The 18599-nt window shown below is 38.8% G+C and overlaps 5 protein-coding genes and 1 pseudogene across 6 annotated transcripts; 3 read left to right on the top strand and 3 right to left on the bottom strand.

Moving 5' to 3' along the window:
• Positions 1 to 1994: 1994 nt before the first annotated feature.
• On the bottom strand, positions 1995 to 3621 carry LOC104756322 (purine permease 14-like). The gene is made up of 2 exons (XM_010478898.3): positions 3433 to 3621; positions 1995 to 3324 (listed from the first exon to the last, which is right to left on the bottom strand). The coding sequence occupies exons 1-2, from the start codon at positions 3470 to 3472 to the stop codon at positions 2231 to 2233; spliced, it is 1134 nt and encodes a 377-aa protein (XP_010477200.1). The 5' UTR covers positions 3473 to 3621; the 3' UTR covers positions 1995 to 2230.
• Positions 3622 to 4223: 602 nt separating this feature from the next.
• Positions 4224 to 8201, bottom strand: LOC104756321 (purine permease 14). The gene is made up of 2 exons (XM_087495788.1): positions 5601 to 8201; positions 4224 to 5500 (listed from the first exon to the last, which is right to left on the bottom strand). Exons 1-2 carry the CDS (start codon positions 5641 to 5643, stop codon positions 4356 to 4358), a joined length of 1188 nt encoding a protein of 395 aa, XP_087351914.1. The 5' UTR covers positions 5644 to 8201; the 3' UTR covers positions 4224 to 4355.
• Positions 8202 to 8492: 291 nt separating this feature from the next.
• LOC104756316 (thioredoxin H4) lies at positions 8493 to 9755 on the top strand. The gene is made up of 3 exons (XM_087495789.1): positions 8493 to 8756; positions 9205 to 9330; positions 9455 to 9755. Exons 1-3 carry the CDS (start codon positions 8667 to 8669, stop codon positions 9596 to 9598), a joined length of 360 nt encoding a protein of 119 aa, XP_087351915.1. The 5' UTR covers positions 8493 to 8666; the 3' UTR covers positions 9599 to 9755.
• Positions 9756 to 10146: 391 nt separating this feature from the next.
• On the top strand, positions 10147 to 13717 carry LOC147923417 (pentatricopeptide repeat-containing protein At1g19720 pseudogene; annotated as a pseudogene). Its single transcript, XR_015587049.1, has 2 exons — positions 10147 to 12861; positions 13547 to 13717. The product of XR_015587049.1 is annotated as a pentatricopeptide repeat-containing protein At1g19720 pseudogene (transcript).
• On the top strand, positions 13248 to 16107 carry LOC104756317 (jacalin-related lectin 3). The gene is made up of 7 exons (XM_010478892.2): positions 13248 to 13411; positions 13547 to 13759; positions 13837 to 14283; positions 14394 to 14627; positions 14722 to 15096; positions 15264 to 15485; positions 15569 to 16107. The coding sequence occupies exons 1-7, from the start codon at positions 13328 to 13330 to the stop codon at positions 15866 to 15868; spliced, it is 1875 nt and encodes a 624-aa protein (XP_010477194.1). The 5' UTR covers positions 13248 to 13327; the 3' UTR covers positions 15869 to 16107.
• On the bottom strand, positions 15963 to 18220 carry LOC104756318 (uncharacterized). Its single transcript, XM_010478895.3, has 5 exons — positions 17648 to 18220; positions 17422 to 17564; positions 17064 to 17335; positions 16767 to 16921; positions 15963 to 16677 (listed from the first exon to the last, which is right to left on the bottom strand). Exons 1-5 carry the CDS (start codon positions 17907 to 17909, stop codon positions 16076 to 16078), a joined length of 1434 nt encoding a protein of 477 aa, XP_010477197.1. The 5' UTR covers positions 17910 to 18220; the 3' UTR covers positions 15963 to 16075.
• Between the last annotated feature and the right edge of the window lie 379 nt (positions 18221 to 18599).

The raw sequence follows: 18599 nt of genomic DNA, 5'->3' as shown, positions 1-18599 counted from the left end.
TGTTAGGCAAAGTTAGAAAAAACCTGATTTTAAAACGATATCACAAAACATATATCTTATACTCTAAGTCTAACTAATTTTTTATAATAATTCATGAAAATAAAAGTGTGTCAAATTTAATATATACATTTTTTTCTTCTATAAATTATCTCAATTTCTAATAATTTTAAAATAATAGTATAATTAACAATAAAACAATTTTGAAACTATTGTTTTCTATAATTTTTTGGGGGAGATAAAACAATTATGTTATGATACCATTTTTTTTAGTACATATGTTTTAAAGACAGAACTGTAACTTATATAATACTATTAAATACAAATTTGAGTTGTGTCTTTAATACATTATTTATGATTATTGAATATAATATGATATATATATATATATATATTTGAAAATCTTCTATATTTTTAAATTAGTCTATCATAAGTTAATTTGGTTTCAGTTTTTACTTTAAAAGTATTAAACGATTTTTTTATTTTTATTTGGTTTCAATTTGTTTATATTTTTTAGTTGGGTTGATCAGTATTTTTTTTTTAGGTTTTGTGATGTATGATTTCATTATGAAATATATTAGATGCTAAAACTAAAAAATGGAAGGAAGATATTTTTGTAACAATGTTGAAATTCAAAAAGCAAACTATACAACAATAATATTTTTTTAACATACTATATAAGATACAAATAAAATAAAGTAAAAAAAATTAGAATGTTAAATTTAAAATTAATAAGAATGACATGTGTCACAAATATAGAGTGCCAAATGTCACATTCTTAGGCAAAGTTAGAAAAAACCTTCTCTTATTATATAAGATTTGTTCAGCTATAACGTTCATTTATACTAAAGTTGCAGGCTTACTGGATTGGTTAGCCTATATACTTAAATTGGCAACTAAATAATTACATAATTGTTTTTTTTTGTTCGCAAATGACAAAAGTTTTTCAAGAAACATCAGTCAATCAACTTCCTTGGTTATTAATTTTTTTTTGTTTTCTTTTCCAACTTAACACTAGAACTCATCAAGTACGTACTAGACTATTTCGTTTACTGATTTTGAAATTTATGAAGGTTGTATAATTCCGACAAATCTATACCATTTAAATTGCATCGATAAGTCATCAGTTTTTTTGTTTTTTTTTTTTTTTTTCATTCAACCAATTTTTATAAGTCAACTGAAAAGTGAAAACTAGTTACACTATTCAAAGTTTATAAGATTTTTGTTTGTTTGACTTTTTATTACCAACAATGTCAATTAAATTCATGGATATCATACACACATCTAACACTATATATTATAACACACAAACAAATGACAGTTATGCTATGCTACATGATCGTACATAGTATAATTAAAGGATGGGGATTGGGAATACAAACATTCATTACTCTAACTGTTGACGTTGTTATCAGAGAAAATGTGGAGGATACTCGTTAATTCTGATGAAAATAAAGGAAATGACAGACTCTCAACAATAAGCATACTAAAAGTCAATATGGTCAATGAAAACAAGAACCAGTGGTCACCTTTGTTTGTTTCCCTAAAAGGCTAAAAGCAGCATGCAATTTTTATGGACCGGACCCAGTATGCATCATAGTCGAAACTTAATTTCCTAAAGAACTCAAACGGCCTCAGCCTAATTAGTGAGCTAGTCTTCTTCTTCTTCGTGAATCTTGATGTTTTATAATCTGTTCTTGAATCTTAATGTTTAAGCTTAGCTTATGCAAAGATCTTGCTCTGTTTCGTTATTAGGTCAAGTGGCTGTGGAAGGAGTGGTAATGCATAAAGTTGATATGAGACCTCGTTGTGGCATTGAAGAGAATACTCACAGATTTGTCGTGAGAGGAACAGAAAACAGAGTCAGGTCTGTGGGTTTAGAAAACAGAGGAGGAGTAAAGATAAGTACAGTATGTTCTCTTATACCCTACAACTTCAGAACATATATAGTCTTAACTGTACAGAGTCACATAAGGTTGTTTTTTGGTTTAGTCATCTTTACGTACAATATAGCCGAATCATTACCAAACTTCAAACAAGAGAGGCAGAGAGAAACAAATCTCCCTGTGAAGCGTGAAAAGGCTTAAAGGCTACACGAAGGCTTGTCCCCATCATGGTTCTCTCATGAAGCTAAAGACTTACAATTCACGAATAAAATATACATTTAGAGGTGACACATTACACACACACACAAATAATAGTATAATACCATGAAATCTTAACTTCCACGTCACTAGTTACGATTCTCTTTGTGAAGCCTATAGAAGTAAGCTGCGGCGCTCAAGGCAGCCGTGATCAAGGCGAAACCTTTGAAGACATCAAATTTATCTTCCATGAAGTTGAAGAAGACCACCACTAGAACCGACACTATCGGCCACGTAAGGACGCTGATCACATTTGATAAAACGCTCGAGACAGAGAAAACGAGTCCCACGATCCCAACCCAATAGATCTGCCAAGAAACAGCTTGAACAACCATAGTCATCACGTACGCACCTTTCCCCTTCAAGAATCCGTTCATTTCCCTCTTCAAATCGTCTTGCTCTCCGTAGATCAGCAAACCGACGACGGAGATGACTGTAGCGACGAAGGAGGAGAAGATTACGACTAGAAAAACAGAGGAGAAGCTCTGTTTTCTAGTGGTTGATTCGTTACGTCTGAAGACGTTCTCTATAGTACAGAGAATGAGAGAGAAGTAAACGCCGGATAACAGAGCTGGCCATGAGCCTTTTGCGTAACTCTCCTCTGTTTTATCTGGCTCGCCGCCGAATGAGGAGGAGAAGGAAGTGAGAGTTCCGGTGGCGATTGCTAAGATCAAGGAGATGATGATCCATCGGTTGAATTTGATTTTGTTGATGAAGGCGGCCAAAACAGGTGTAAAGAAGAGCTGTGTTGTGTAGATAAGAGTGAATACCCTAAAGGGGATATCGAGCTTTCCCTTACCGGAGAGACTTCCATGACCCGTCAAGAGCATTCCGATGCAACCGGAGAAAGAAAGTATTGTGGATCGATCGGAGGAGGTGATCGGAGGTTGTTGATTGTTGTGTTTCTTGGTGGTGAAGAAAAATAAAGGGATGAGCAGGAGAGGGAATCCAACGGTTTGGAGGAGAGATTGAGTCCATACGCCCTTGTTTTGACGGTTTGAGTTGTAGTCCATTCGTTGGAGCTGTTCATAGTAGAAGTTTTCGAGGAGTTTGGCTATGGATTGACCAGTGATAACGAAGATGATGCAGAGGATAATTGTTGGCCAATGGTCGGGTTTCTGGTTTGAGTTTCCTGTTTGGTCAATGAGTGTGGTTGAATCATGCACAAAATTTTCTGCAAGAACTGAGAATAAGAACAAAGAACTGAGAATCTAATAGATCCGAGCGTTTAGACAAATACAAAGTGAGTAAATTGATAGTTGGTTATAAGAATAGTATTTGGATACGTCACCTTGTGCTTTGGTTTGAAATGGTTGATGATTTTTGTCCATGGCTTTGCTTGCAACTGTTGTCGGAGATTGTAAACAATTTGACTCTGGTATACAGTATTCAGAGATTTAGTTAGATAATGTTTTGAGAAAATCTGATATGTGGTGTTTATTCTACACGAGGAGGGGTCATGTCTATGAAGTGAGGGCATGTCTACATCTATACATCTATGCGTTTTAAATTTTAAGGATTCCATGTTGGTTGGGTTCATTCATGACAAAGAAAATGTGTCTTTTGGAACTAAAGAAGAAAACATAACTAAAAACAAAAGTTACTGACTAGGTTTTATACCTACTGATTGAACGAACATAATACAATTCTCTATCTTTTGACTCAAAAAAAAGAATACAATTTTCTATCTTTTATCTCCATTTTACTCTATTGATGTACATTGTACACCCACCAAGTGATGTAAATCAACGACGTGAGAAGCCGCAAAGGAAGGTCGATGCGCTGCTTGGTAGTGCATATTGGCTGCGGAGAGAATTATAAATTTGGCATGAATTGTTTTAGCAACATTGAGTTTATGGTTTATTAAAAATTTCTTGATTAATCACATAAGATATGTTTTAGGACTCCAATGAACTCAAGAATGCATCTAATCATATGGTTCTTCTTCTATTAAGATAGATTTTGGGGGTTGTATCGCGGTGTGGTTTTGAACTCATATATGCTTTGTTAATTGTTGCATCACATATATAGGATTTCGATTCCCTTAGTTATGACTTATGATATTGAGTAACAAGAACCGTATATATAAATTTGTTCATTCCATTGTAAAATTATTACATCTAAAAAGTAAAACCGAAGCTACACACACACTTCCACTCTCTTTACACACAAATAAACAAATTAAAATACCCACAGGACTGAAAATATATATACTTAATTTGCCATACGATTCTCTTTGTGAAGCCTAATGAAATAAGCGACGGCGCTCAAGACGGCAGTAACCAAGGCAACACCTTTGAAAGCATCGAACTCATCATCCATGAAGTTGAAGAAGATCACCACAAGAACCGACACGATCGGCCACGTAATGACACTGATCACATTCGACAACACGCTCGAGACAGAGTAGACAAGTCCCACGATCCCTACCCAATAGATCTGCCACGCAACAGCTTGACCAACCATAGCCATCACGTACGAGCCTTTACCTTTCGAGAACCCATTCATCTCCCTCTTCAAATCGTGTTGCTCGCCGGCGATAAGCAGACCCACGACGGAGATGAGCGTAGCGACGAGGGAAGAGAAGATGATGACTTCGAAAACAGAGGCAAAGCTTGGTTTTTTATTGGTCGATTCGGTTCGTTTGAAGATGTAATTATCGAAGACGTTTTGGATGTTACAGAGAAGGAGAGAGAAGCAGATTCCGGCGAACAGAGCAGCCCATGAGCCTTTAGCGTAATTCTCCTCTGCTTCATCTGGCTCGCCGCCGAATGAAGCGGACAGAGTAAGTGCTCCGGTGACGATAGCTAAGATCACTGAGATAACAACCCATCGGTTGAATTTGATTTTGTTGATGAAAGCTGCGAAGATGGGAGTGAAGAAGAGCTGTGTTGTGTAGATCAGAGTGAAAACACCAAATGGGATCTCAAGCTTTCCCATGGCTGAGAGTCTTCCTTGAACCGACATGACAATTCCGATGCAGAAGTAGATCACGGCTAAGGATTTTAAGTGGATTGAATCGGAAGTGATCGGAGGCTGTTGGTGATGGTTGCGTTTGTTCTTGGTGATGAAGATGAAGAAAGGGATGAGAAGGAGAGGGAAACCAACGGTTTGGAGAAGAGACTGAGTCCAAACGCCGTCGTTTTGACGGTTTTCGTCGTATTCGCTTCGGTTGATTTTGTCGTAGTAGAAGTTCTCGAGGAGTCTTGCTATGGATTGACCGAGTATAACGAAGATGATCGAGATGGTGATCGTTGGCCAGTGGTTTGGTTTCCGGTTCGAGTTGCCGGTGTGGTTCTCGTTCATGCGTGCGGTTGAAGAATCACGCTCGATGTTGATTGGTATCTGTACAAAGTGTTCTGCAAAAAAGAGACCAAAACAGGAAATTAGAATCAAATTGTTTTGTAAAGAAGAGGAGATTCAAGAAACGACACAGATCGGGATAAATATTATTATTACCTGGTGGCTTGGTCTGAAAAATTGGTTGTTGATTCTGAGCCATGGATTTGGAACTGAACTGATTGTCGGAGATTTTCAAGTGATTTGAGTTTCAATGTATGTCGGCGGCGACTCAGTTTCGTTGGGATATTTTGAGTTGTGATAGAAGGGAAAGAGAAAGGGTTTATTTATATATATGGGCAAGAAAAGTCTACCTTGGCGGCGTAAATGGAGCTAATGGTCAATCAAGTGAACTAATGTCTACGCGTCGTTGTTTCAACTTGTTCCGCGTCGTTTCATCATACAAAAAGAGTGTGTAATTTACACTCACAAGTAAATTATTCTTGTCTTAAGTCGTTACAAAGACAAAATGACTGGAATATTCAGGATTTTTGTTTTGTTTTCTGTCAACGAATATTCCGGTTTGGATTTTATGATTTTGTAAGTTTATTTAGAAATGGTATAGTGAAATTTTATTTTGACTTGTTTGTTAAGAAGATGACTGGATTATCCAACATCTTACGTTTAGGAAATTTTGAACAAACACGGTGCCCAATTTGGCAGCTCGCTACTTGCAATATGAATAATCTCTTAAATGCGCGTGTCTCCTTATGACTTGATTTACAATATTATACTTGATGTAAGGATTTCAATATATGATTATGATATGATCAATTCGAAAGGTGCATGCTAGAATGAATTTAGAATCAAACTGTAGCTAATCAAATTTTGAACTCAGATTCAATCTTGTTCCATGCAAACATTGATCATTGTTCAACCAAATGAACTCTAAAAGTCTGGATTTAACAAAATAAGAGGCTAAGTGGGGTTAGTTAACAAAGAAAGGCAATTCCCTTGGTGCTTCTAATTTGACACATCTTACTTTAAACACAAACCGCCTCGTTTGAATTTTAGAAACGTCCCCACACTGTTTCCACGACGCTAAACCCACTATAAATATTTTAAATATCGATGATCAGAAACTATATGACCCATACGCAAATACACTGAACCCTTTCAAATAACATATCTTAATAATACTAAACAGGTAAGCATGTCTTGACCAAGAAACTTAAGCAGCCAAAGTTTGTCCAGAGGCATAGCTTCAGTAGGCATAATCTATTATTTGTAGATAAATTCACAAAAGGCAACGCAACTATTACTAACCTTCATGGATTACACATCTATATCAGTTCTAGACATGTATTTTGAATTACCCGGTTCATCATGGTATAAAAGTGATAAGGTAGTACTAAACCGCAATAGGGATTTGAAATTGAAACTGTCATCCATCAAGCAAACTTCTTATATACTAGCATTCTTACAGGCTTTTCAATGAACAGACCAACTCAAGAAGCAATGATTTGGTATCAAGAAACCTTACTTGCATCAGTAGACTATTCTTTTATCATAGAGAAAAACCCTACTCTAAATCAATCCAACTAAATGATTCCTATGATCATAGAGGCAATTGAAGCATTGAAGCTCTGATTAAGCAAACTTCGGATTAATATAAGATTTCAATAAAAGTACCAACTCAAGAAGCAAGGATTTGATATTAAGAACCATACTTACTTGCATCACTAGAACTACTCTTTTATCACGATCCTATGAAACATGTCCACCATATCTAGTACCTAAGTTTCTGAAACTTTACACATTGATCAAATATAATGCAAATCCAATAACTTAAAAAACATTAAAGAAAGAGAGACCAGAAATTTTCTAGGTACCACCAACTATGGCTGCGATGGGAAGACATCTTTGACAGCAGAAGCAGCGGTCAAGTAATTGAGTGTATTCCTAAGCGTCTCCCTCTCTCTCTTTAACCTAGCCGCCGTATCCTCAAGCTCAAGCAACGCTTGCTGCTCCATCGGAGCTCCTTCAAACGTGCTTCCAACGAAGAATGAGAACGGAGTCGGGAACTGATTCTTCCTCAGGTCCTGAGATTCCTTATCTGGTTTCCCATTCAATCTATTCGACAACCGAATCACTTCCTTCATCAGAACCTCAACCTCGTTCGCCAACTCGTCAAGATTCTCCTCACCGGACGGTCGATCTTCAAGCCACGTCACTTTCGCGACGAGGTAAGGTTTCGTACGGACGAGATCCGTGACGCGGAACCGTTCCTGGCCTTTGCAGATTAGGAAGAATCGATCGTCGACGAGACGCTCGTGTTTCACGATCTCTCCGACGCATCCGATTCCAGCTGCGGAGCCTGATACGGCGTCGGAGTAAACGACGCCGAATCTGAGATCGGATTGGAGAAGCGTTTGCATCATGACTCGGTAACGGAACTCGAAGATCTGGAGAGGGATTGTTGCTCCAGGGAAGAGAACGAGGGGGAGTGGGAAGAGAGGGAGCTCGACGAGGTCATCTGATTTGGGTGGGTTCGCGTTGTGGTGCTTCTCGGAGAAGGAAGAGGATGAGCATCTGAAGGAGCTGCTGAGCTTATTACAGCTTCGATTGTTTATGCTTCGGTAAGTAGCTGGGAGATGTAGAGGTTTATGTGTGAAGGAGGAGAGATAAGGTGGTGTTGATTTGAAGGAAGGAGATGAGACTGTGCTTGGAAGCGCCATTATAGAGAGTGAAGGTTAGGAGATGAAGAGGGTGAAGCTTTACAAAGTGAACGGCGAAATTGATTAAGGTTTTAAATTAAAATCTTATCTGTTAAGAGAAAATAATATTTCATCAGATATTTTTTTGTCATTCGTGTGGCTATAAATTTGTTTTGGGAATTTTTTTTATTTTTCTTGGTTCGAAGAAAATATAAATAAGAGTTTAGGAGTGAGTTTCGAACTTGAGACACCAGGGACCAATGAGATGGAGCCTTTTGTTTGTTTTGCGGGGCAGTTTGGTACTTTGGTTAGTACAACATGCATGAGCCGTAAGCGAGCCACCGGTACGGTCCAGCTGGATGCCAATTCGTATGCAGGGGTAATACTGTCAATGTCTCTTGCTCATTAACATATGTACGTACCAACTTCACAAAAGAGGAACGGAACGGAACAGACGGAAGAAAGAAAAAAAAAAAAAAAGGTGTGATCGGTGATTTTGGTTTTTCCCTAATTCTCAGATTTAGAAGAAATGGCGGCAGAAGAGGGACAAGTGATCGGTTGTCACGCGAACGATGTATGGACAGTGCAGCTCGACAAAGCCAAAGAATCCAACAAGCTGGTTACGAGATTCTCCCCCCCCCCCTACTTTTTTTTTTCTTTCCTTCTATTTTTTGATTTGGGAATTAGGGTTTTCGTCCATGCGTGCGATTAGTTTTTAGTGGTCTCAAAGACAATATTAGGGGTTTTTGATTTCGCTTAAACGTGATTGTTTGAAGGAGATCGCAACACAGATCTGTAATGTTGTGGTGGAACTGGAACCAAAACGTTAGTTGAAAAAATCATCGTTTTAATGGGTGAAGTATCTTTCTCTGTTTGGAGTGTCTTCGTTCTTCACTGACTTGTATGTGTTAACTATTTGATTGCTTTCGTTGATTCATCTATATGATCTCCTGCTTTTGTTGTCTTCTTTGTGTCGTTATCGCAGATCAGTGTCATCCTTATGTTGAAATTTAACTGTTGATTGCTTTAGTCTTCTGATGGTATTATAATTGACAATTGTTTTTCAGATTGTGATAGATTTCACTGCTTCATGGTGTCCACCATGCCGTATGATTGCTCCAATTTTCACCGATTTGGCTAAGAAGTTCATGTCAAGTGCGATCTTCTTCAAGGTGGATGTTGATGAACTTCAGGTGAAACAACTCAAACAAACACACTTTTGCAAATTTCCCCATTCTTAGGCTCTAAAATTATGCTTCACTTTGTACATATACACATACACTGATATATATATACTTGTGCTCTTTGTTTAACTAGAGTGTTGCTCAAGAGTTTGGAGTGGAGGCAATGCCAACCTTTGTGTTCATGAAAGCCGGCGAGGTTGTGGATAAGATCGTTGGTGCCAGGAAGGAAGAACTTCTAGCTACTATTGTGAAGCATACTGGTGTTGCCACTGCTTAAATCATTTTGAGGCACAATAATTATAACATTAAAGGTTCACCTTGTTATCTTAAGTTTCGCTAATCGCAGTGAGGATATTGTAGATGGGACATATGAAGTTAGTTAATCTCTGACTGTTTAAGTCTGCACCATGTTTTATTTATTTGGTCTTTGGCTTTCCCTTTGGTCTTTGCTTATGTTATCTCTTGACACCACATACCACAACTTCTGTCAAATTTTCAAAACTACAGAAATGATCTTTTGTGAATTCTGTAAACTTTGATTGGTATTTGAAATTTTGAGATGAAGATTTGTGGTGTGACCGTGTGAACAGTAATATGCCACGTGTCACGTTTTGATTGGCAGTGAAATCCTTATCTCTAAACGTTTCATATTTTTTTTTGCCAAAGGAACACCATTTACCGAGGTTCTTCTTCTTCCTTATCTTCTTCGCTGAGCTGATTACTCTGTAATCTGTTGGTTTTGTTGGAGATTCAAAGGCGCAAACAGAGATAAAGGAGAAGACTTTAGAGCTATTCAAGTTAATAGCAGTCAGCATTCGTTGAAAAATGGAGAAGCTCTTCGTACCATCATCATTTCCCAAAACTTGTTTGAATTATCATCAGATTCCACCCAAAGTTGAGAATTCGCCAGACGTTCATCCAAAATCCCGTAAGAAAAATCTATCTTTCATCAAGAAGAAAGAACCCAATATCATCATCCCCGACGAGCAGTTGGATTACCTCTGTAGAAACGGGAGCCTCCTCGAAGCTGAGAAAGCTCTCGACTCGTTGTTTCAACAAGGGTCCAAGGTAAAGCGAAGCACTTACCTCAACTTGTTGGAATCGTGCATTGATTCTGGTTCTATCCATTTGGGTCGTATCCTTCATGCTCGTTTCGGTATGTTTCCTGAACCTGACGTCTTTGTAGAGACGAAGCTGTTGAGCATGTATGCTAAATGCGGGTGCCTTGTTGATGCCCGTAAGGTGTTTGATTCAATGCGTGAGAGAAACCTTTACACATGGTCTGCCATGATTGGTGCTTACTCGAGGGAGAATCGTTGGAGAGAGGTCTCTAAGCTCTTTCGTTTGATGATGGAAGATGGAGTTTTGCCTGATGATTTCTTGTTCCCCAAGATATTACAGGGATGTGCGAATTGTGGAGATGCTGAGACTGGGAAGTTGATTCATTCGGTGGTTATAAAACTCGGGATGAGTTCGTGTCTTCGTGTTAGCAACTCGATTTTAGCTCTGTATGCGAAATGTGGTGACTTGGATTCCGGTACAAAGTTTTTTAGACGCATGAAGGAGAGAGATGTGGTTGCTTGGAACTCAGTACTGTTAGCTTACTGCCAAAACGGTAAACATGAAGAAGCTGTAGGATTGGTAGAAGAGATGGAAAGAGAAGGAATTGCGCCAGGGTTAGTTACTTGGAACATATTGATTGGGGGTTATAACCAGCTAGGGAAATGTGATGCTGCAATGGATTTGATGCAGAAGATGGAGAGGTTTGGTTTAACCGCTGACGTGTTCACTTGGACAGCTATGATTTCGGGATTGATTCATAATGGGATGAGGTTTCAGGCACTTGATATGTTTAGGAAGATGTTTTTAGCTGGTGTAGTACCTAATGGAGTCACTATTATGAGTGCTGTGTCTGCTTGTTCATGTTTAAAAGTTCTAAACCTGGGCTCAGAAGTTCACTCTGTTGCTGTGAAGATGGGTTTTATCGATGACGTGCTTGTGGGAAATTCTCTGGTTGATATGTATTCGAAGTGTGGAGAACTGGAAGATGCAAGAAAAGTTTTTGATTCGGTAAAGAATAAGGATGTATATACTTGGAACTCGATGATAACAGGGTATTGCCAAGCAGGCTATTGTGGCAAGGCTTATGAACTGTTTATAAGGATGCAAGATGCAAATGTAAGACCAAATATTATCACATGGAACACGATGATCTCAGGATATATTAAGAATGGAGACGAGGGTGAGGCTATGGACCTATTTCAGAGGATGGAAAAAGATGGAAAAGTTCAGCGGAATACTGCAACATGGAATCTAATTATTGCGGGTTACATACAAAACGGAAAAAAGGAGGAGGCCTTGGAACTTTTTCGGAAAATGCAGTTTTCCCGCTTCATGCCAAATTCAGTCACAGTTCTAAGCCTCTTACCTGCTTGTGCTAATCTTCTTGGAAACAAAATGGTAAGAGAGATACATGGTTGTGTATTGCGGAGAAATCTAGATGCTATTCATGCTGTTAAAAACGCTTTAACAGACACTTATGCTAAGTCAGGGGATATAGGATACTCAAGAACCATCTTCAACGGTATGGAAACGAAAGACATCATAACTTGGAACTCGCTGATTGGAGGTTATGTTTTACATGGTAGCTATGGTCCAGCTCTTGATCTTTTCAATCAAATGAAGACACTTGGGATCAAGCCAAATAGGGGAACTCTTTCGAGTATTATCCTTGCGCATGGTTTAATGGGAAATATAGATGAAGGGAAGAAAGTCTTCTACAGTATTGCGAATGATTACCATATTATTCCTGCTCTGGAACATTGTTCTGCTATGGTATCTTTGTACGGTCGATCCAACAGACTTGAAGAAGCTCTGCAGTTTATCGAGGAGATGAATGTTCAATCAGAGGCACCCATCTGGGAAAGTTTCTTAACTGGCTGCAGGATTCATGGTGATATCGACATGGCAATCCATGCAGCAGAGAACTTATTCTCCTTGGAACCTGAAAATCCTGTCACTGAAAATATGGTTTCGCAGATCTATGCATTAGGTGCAAAACTTGGGAGATCACTAGAAGGAAAGAAGCCGAGGAGAGATAACTTGCTGAAGAAACCTCTTGGGCGGAGCTGGATTGAAGTCAGAAATTTAGTTCACACATTCACTACAGGTGATCAGTCGGAATTCTGTACTGATGTGCTGTATCCCTCGGTGGAAAAAATGTGCAGGCTGGATAACAGAAGTGACCAATATAATGGAGAACTTTTGATTGAGGAAGAAGGAAGGGAAGCAAGTTGTGGAATCCACAGCGAAAAATTTGCCATGGCGTTTGGTCTCATTTCCTCATCGCGTGCACCTGAGACGACGATAAGGATAGTGAAAAATCTTAGGATGTGCCGAGATTGCCATAATACTGCAAAGTACGTCTCTAAGAGATATGGTTGTGACATATTGTTGGACGACACAAAGTGCTTACACCACTTTAAGAATGGAGATTGTTCCTGTAAAGATTATTGGTAGAGTGATTAACCAACCACTAAGGTACGACTTCACATAATTTGAGCAGTCATTTTAACCACATAATCACGTACTATATCATTCTCATATTTTCTTCAGTTAGTAAGAGATTAATTTGTTAGCAGCATGGGGGTGAGTAAAATTAGTTAAAGTTTGAGAGCTCCTAGACTCCAATAGTACCTTGAAATCATATCTTTTTTTGAATAATATGTGCACCTGCTTGGGAACTTGAATGATTCCAGAATATGATTTCAGTAGTGGGTATTTTGTTATCTTGGGAAATATGATTCTTTGAAGAACATGATTCTTTGGAGAATGTGATTCTTTGGAGAATATGATTCGTTTGTCCTTCCTTGACTTCCCTTGATAGTGGAAATCAGAATGAATTGATTGTCCGTATTCTGCAACGTCATCTGATATCTTCCAAAATATCCCCAACCACTAACGTAACCTTTTCATCAGATATAAATTCCCACCAAATGTCTAAGCTATGTGTATCAGTAGTCAGCTATCTCTTCACTCGAACTTCTTACTCTTGCTTCGAGTCTTTAGAGTTCATCTTAATCTGAGGATGGTATTTGGCATCATCTTTTGTTTAGCCTCATTCTTTAGTTTCTCTATATAATCTGAGGATGAAATTCCACTACATATAATAGGCTGATATTGCAGTTATGGTTATATGAGATTAACTTGAACTTGTTTACTGCAGAGTGTTGAATGCAAGCCTGCATCAGTTGGCCCATGGGGAGGCCAAAGTGGTCATGCCTGGGATGATGGCATGTACACCACGGTAAGGCAAATAATTATAGGCCATGGTTCTAGTATAGACTCTATACAAGTTGAGTATGAAAAAAATGGTTGCTCGGTTTGGTCCGAAAAACGTGGAGGAAAGGGAGGAAAGGGAGGCAAGAAGACTGATAATGTATGATTAAAGACTCTTGATACTATAAATATTTTCTTAGCTTTTCAGAAATTAATCACCCTTCTCTTGATGTGTAGGTCAAACTTGATTACCCACATGAGTATCTGATTTCAGTTAATGGAACCTACGGTAGCTTTGATGCCTGGGGAAATACATGTGTCCGATCGCTTATTCTTGAGAGTAACCACAGAAAATATGGTCCGTTTGGTTGTGAGTCAGGTACATTCTTTGCATTGCCAAAGTCAGGGTCGAAGATTATTGGGTTCCATGGGAAGGCTGGTTGGTATATAGATGCTATTGGTGTTCACATTCAACCAATTCCTAAAGAGAATCATCCTCCGTCGAAAATTGTTTTGCACTCGCATCAAAATATTACTCATGGTGATAAGAAACATGAGTACTCAGTGATACAAGGAAGTGTAGGGCAAAACTTCGATATAGTTGTTGCCCTCAGACAGAAAAATCCAAATTTGCCTTCTAATGAATCCCGAGATCATGCAGGTGCTGAGATCCCCAAACAAAAGGTGATTTTCAAGGCATTTTTATGTTATACATTGAAAAAAGCATCCAGGTTTTATCCGATTGTTTACTGGTTTCTTAACAGAATAAATAAATGGAATTTGTTTTTTATCAGTTGGTGACAGATACTGAGAAGCCGCAGTCAAAAGTAGTAGGTGGTGCGAAAACATATGGACCATGGGGTGGGACTGGTGGTATCATGTTTGACGATGGGACTTATACCGGTATTAGACAAATCAATTTGTCACGCAGTGTCGGGGTTGTGTCGATGAAGGTCTGTTATGATTTTAAAGGACAGGCTGTGTGGGGAAGCAAGCATGGTGGCACGGGAGGATTCAGACATGATAAGGTGTGTAAAATTTTTCTAGGCTTTAAGCTAAATGACATTTCATACTATCTTAGTCTCTCTCAACATTTTTTTGGACTGAATGTATAATTTGCAGATTGTATTTGATTACCCATCAGAGGTTTTAACACATGTAACGGGAACATATGGACCGTTGGTATATCTGGGACCTAATGTGATAAAGTCACTGACCTTCCGCACTAACAAAGGCAAGCATGGACCTTTTGGAGAAGAACATGGACCAACTTTTACACATAAAATCGACGAGGGTAAAGTTGTTGGATTCCTTGGAAGAGAGGGTTTGTTTCTTGATGCCATTGGTGTTCATGTTATGGAATGCAAAATAAGTTCCCTTAAGCCATCATCTCCTCAGCATGCAATTGTTCCTTTTAAAAACTCTGGCACTGCGGAAATCGAAAATTCCCCGTGGGCTAATAAGCTTGTCCTTGCAGCAAACGGCCATGGCGAAGAGGTAACTTGTAGATCCCATCACCATGGTATTTCTTGGTTTTTCAAGTTTTCGGTTTCTAAGATAGCAGCCAGTAAAACAAATTCTATTAAGACCTGTTTGGTTCGGTTTATATGGATTGTAAGACCCTAATAGCAGGATACTTGGTGGGTTTGAAATCATTTTCACAGGTTGAGCGTGGAGTCGTCAAAGAACCAACACCGAGCGGGCCTGGACCATGGGGAGGCGACGGAGGTCAATCGTGGGACGATGGAGTATATTCAGGGATCAAGCAGATATTTGTCACGAGAGGAAATGATGCTATCTCTTCAATACAAATCGAGTACGATAGAAATGGACAATCTGTGTGGTCTACTAAACATGGTGGTAACAATGGAGTCGCCACACACAGGGTAAACAGCAGTTTACTCTTCTCTCATATTTTTGTATTTGATGCATCACAACCGTTTCTAATGCTCTCAAATCTGTGTTGCAGATTAAACTTGAGTATCCAAATGAGACGCTCACCTGCATTTCAGGGTTTTACGGACCACTGAACAATTCAGACAGATCAAATGTTGTCAAGTCACTGAGTTTCTTCACAAGCCGTGGGAAGTATGGTCCATACGGTGAAGAATGCGGGACGTTTTTCACTTCGACTACAACACACGGAAAGGTGTTGGGGTTCCATGGAAGGTGTGGCTGTAACTTGGACGCCATCGGAGTTCATATGCAGCATTGGCTCGGCAATAAGTCGTCGTACGTTAGCAGGGCTAGCTGTTTCAAGCTCTTCTGATAATCTTCTCTGCGCAGAACAAAAACTCATCTAGCGTCTTCCACCAGCGCTTACAGTTTATCAATCAAGAGTTATAAAATCATAAACATGCTTCTTTTGATGCTTTGAATTTCCTTTCCAGTTAATAATACTTGTTTCTATAAACAGAATAACTACGAAAAATCTATGGAAACAAGAACAGAGTGTACTGTAATATAAACTTTATGTTTAATGATCTGAATTTGTTGTTCGCGAGTGAATTTTCGCATGTTGCAACACTTCTCTGAGTACAGAAGCTATTCGATGAGACATATGATGTTCCAAGAACATCTCTTTTACCCTATCATACCCTTTCTTCCCCATTGTCCTCCTCATCTCCATGTTCGTCGCCAGCTTCACAATGTTTGTGGCAAGAGGTAAAACGCCTTCTTTACCAGCGTGGTGTAATAGACCGGTTGTTCTGTTCACCACAATCTCCATTGTCCCTCCTGCTGCAGTACCGAGGACAGGAAGCTTAAAAGCCATGGCTTCGATTGTTATTCTCCCGAAGCATTCTCCTCTAGCTTGGGAGTTTTGGACAAGAACATCAATGGCTGCTAAATATGGTGCTACTTTCATTGTTTTGTTGACAAAATGGACAACCTTCTGAAGTTTCTTCTCTTGGACAAAGTTGCGTAGCTCTGTCTCGAATTTAATCTGTGCGCTCATGTCGCTTCCTACAACCACTGCATGCATTGTTGGTACCTGAAGTTTCTTATTCTCTTTGATTAATTTAAGACTTTCATGGAAGGCTCGGAGGAATAGATCTTGGCCCTTTCCTCTAGACACACCTGCCACAAGAGAAGCACCAGTCAAAAGGAAATTTTTGAGTTTATGATTCTTGAACTAAGGAAGAGAAAGAAGGTAAGAGATGACTTACTATTAATAATGCCAAATAGGATGTCTTCGTTCCGCAGTCCAAGAGATTCTCGAACTTGTTCACGGAGAACTTTCTTGGCGAAACTATCTTCAGCTACTTCCATCAATTCCTTGCTATTTCCTAGGTGCACGACATAAGTTTTAGGCATTTTAATCCTGTGTTACAACAGTCAACAGTTAAAAGAATACACACTGTTAAGCTTCTTTCTATAACTGCAAAACTAAAATGTGCCAAGACTCTACAATATTGGCTGTAAAAAGCATAACAAAAAGTGCAAATATAGGAAAAACAACAGACCCTAAGCGATCATGAGTTCTGTTCTTCCAGTACTCAGCAGTCGCATGCGAATCAATCATAGCGCCAGCAACAAAAGGAAGGTGCTTGACTAAATCTGGTTTGAAATAGTGACCTCTCATCTCATGAATCCACCAGAGGATTTTAGGAAGAACTTTAGGAACATTGTCCTTGAGAACTGCATCAAGCCATTTCCCAGCAACAGCAGTATTCAAAACAACCAAATCAGACTTAAGTGCTATATCTATAGCTTTCTGACTCTTTGCTGATACGACCTGAATGATTCAAAAACAATGATCAGTAACAATTATGATAAGAATCAACGAAATAAACTATGGAGGTTAGCTAAAAAAATATGAACCTGGACTCCTCGATCCAACATCTTGTGTTCTAAAACCTTGATAACTTCATCAGCTTCAACTGGTTTCTGATTAGTGATCCAAACAACTTCACAATCAACTCCTCTCAACAAAAACGCCAGTTCCATTAATAGTAAAGGTCCACCTATATAAATCATCACTTCAACTTTAGCTAAGAGAGAACTATAACTCACTGGAGAATCCAATAGAAACGAACCGAAACATCACCTGAGAGCGAGAGTTCGTGAGAAACAAGCAAAACGAGCTTCGATTTCATGAAACCGAGAGGAGGATTCATCGATCGAGAAACCGATCGGATCTTATCGTCGACAACTAATCCGCCGCATCTCTTTCCACTAACAGTGCAAGAATCGAAGGTAGATCTCACGAGAATCATTCCTACGGTTGATACAGATAAAACCAACAGAATCATCAGTGCCCATCTCTTCTTCTGCAATGTCGCCCACACACTCGTCGATGGCTTTCCCATTGTTCTCTCTCTCTCTCTCCTCCACAGATAAAAATCACATCATAGGGTTTCCACAGTCACAATTGATATCCGAAATTTCAAGGATCTGTTCTCAGTGTAGTCGAAAGCTGAAGAAATCGAGAGGAAGAAGATGATCAGTGTCAGACAGAGACTCAGCAGAGGAGGAGGGAGCTTTTGATTGTAAAAATTACTCTTCGCACAAAACTTTGCAACTCACGTCGTTTTTGGTATTCAGAAGGAAAGTGCTTGCCGTTTTCTTTATTGGGCATCTCTTCTCTCAATAAACGTCATTATAATGGGCCTAAAAGGCCAATTCCTTTTTTTTAGTCATCCTTAAAAAAGGCCTATTGGGTAAAACTAAACTACACATCGATCAAATCCAATCACTTCGGTTCGGTCTAATGCATATTAAAACAGTTTTAAATTAAGATTTAAGCAAAACTAGTTTAACAGAAAAAGAGTTTAAGTTAAGCTGTTTATTTAAGCTTAGTTCAGTCTTCAGATATGAGTTTGGATCTATGGTTTAGGTTTGGTTATAATAATGGAGAGGATAATATGATTAAATGAGAGTGATGACTGTTTCCAACAATTTGGATCTATGGGAATATATAAATGTTACAAACATGAATTTTAGTGGTGATGATCCGTCGTCATATATGGTCCAACAATATATGTGGCAATAATAAATAC

The sequence above is a fragment of the Camelina sativa genome, chromosome 17 (assembly GCF_030686135.1).
Source record: "Camelina sativa cultivar CO46 ecotype springtype chromosome 17, ASM3068613v1".
In the NCBI taxonomy this organism is placed as follows: Eukaryota; Viridiplantae; Streptophyta; class Magnoliopsida; order Brassicales; family Brassicaceae; genus Camelina; species Camelina sativa.
Note: the sequence above shows the minus strand (reverse complement) of the source record. Positions and strands in the feature narration are given on the sequence as shown.

Coding starts and splice junctions, on each gene's coding strand:
- LOC104756321 (XM_087495788.1), bottom strand. CDS start 5,643: ATGGCTCAGAATCAACAACCAATTTTTCAGACCAAGCCACCAG. Junction 5,501..5,600: donor TTTTCAGACCAAGCCACCAG/GTAATAATAATA, acceptor TCTTTTTTGCAG/AACACTTTGTACAGATACCA.
- LOC104756316 (XM_087495789.1), top strand. CDS start 8,667: ATGGCGGCAGAAGAGGGACAAGTGATCGGTTGTCACGCGAACGATGTA. Junction 8,757..9,204: donor CCAAAGAATCCAACAAGCTG/GTTACGAGATTC, acceptor ATTGTTTTTCAG/ATTGTGATAGATTTCACTGC. Junction 9,331..9,454: donor TGGATGTTGATGAACTTCAG/GTGAAACAACTC, acceptor TTGTTTAACTAG/AGTGTTGCTCAAGAGTTTGG.
- LOC104756318 (XM_010478895.3), bottom strand. CDS start 17,909: ATGGGAAAGCCATCGACGAGTGTGTGGGCGACATTGCAGAAGAAGAGA. Junction 17,565..17,647: donor TCACGAACTCTCGCTCTCAG/GTGATGTTTCGG, acceptor TGATTTATATAG/GTGGACCTTTACTATTAATG. Junction 16,678..16,766: donor CCTATTTGGCATTATTAATA/GTAAGTCATCTC, acceptor CTCTTGTGGCAG/GTGTGTCTAGAGGAAAGGGC.
- LOC104756317 (XM_010478892.2), top strand. CDS start 13,328: ATGTGTATCAGTAGTCAGCTATCTCTTCACTCGAACTTCTTACTCTTG. Junction 14,284..14,393: donor CTGAGATCCCCAAACAAAAG/GTGATTTTCAAG, acceptor GTTTTTTATCAG/TTGGTGACAGATACTGAGAA. Junction 15,097..15,263: donor CAAACGGCCATGGCGAAGAG/GTAACTTGTAGA, acceptor TCATTTTCACAG/GTTGAGCGTGGAGTCGTCAA.
- LOC104756322 (XM_010478898.3), bottom strand. CDS start 3,472: ATGGACAAAAATCATCAACCATTTCAAACCAAAGCACAAG. Junction 3,325..3,432: donor ATTTCAAACCAAAGCACAAG/GTGACGTATCCA, acceptor TCTTATTCTCAG/TTCTTGCAGAAAATTTTGTG.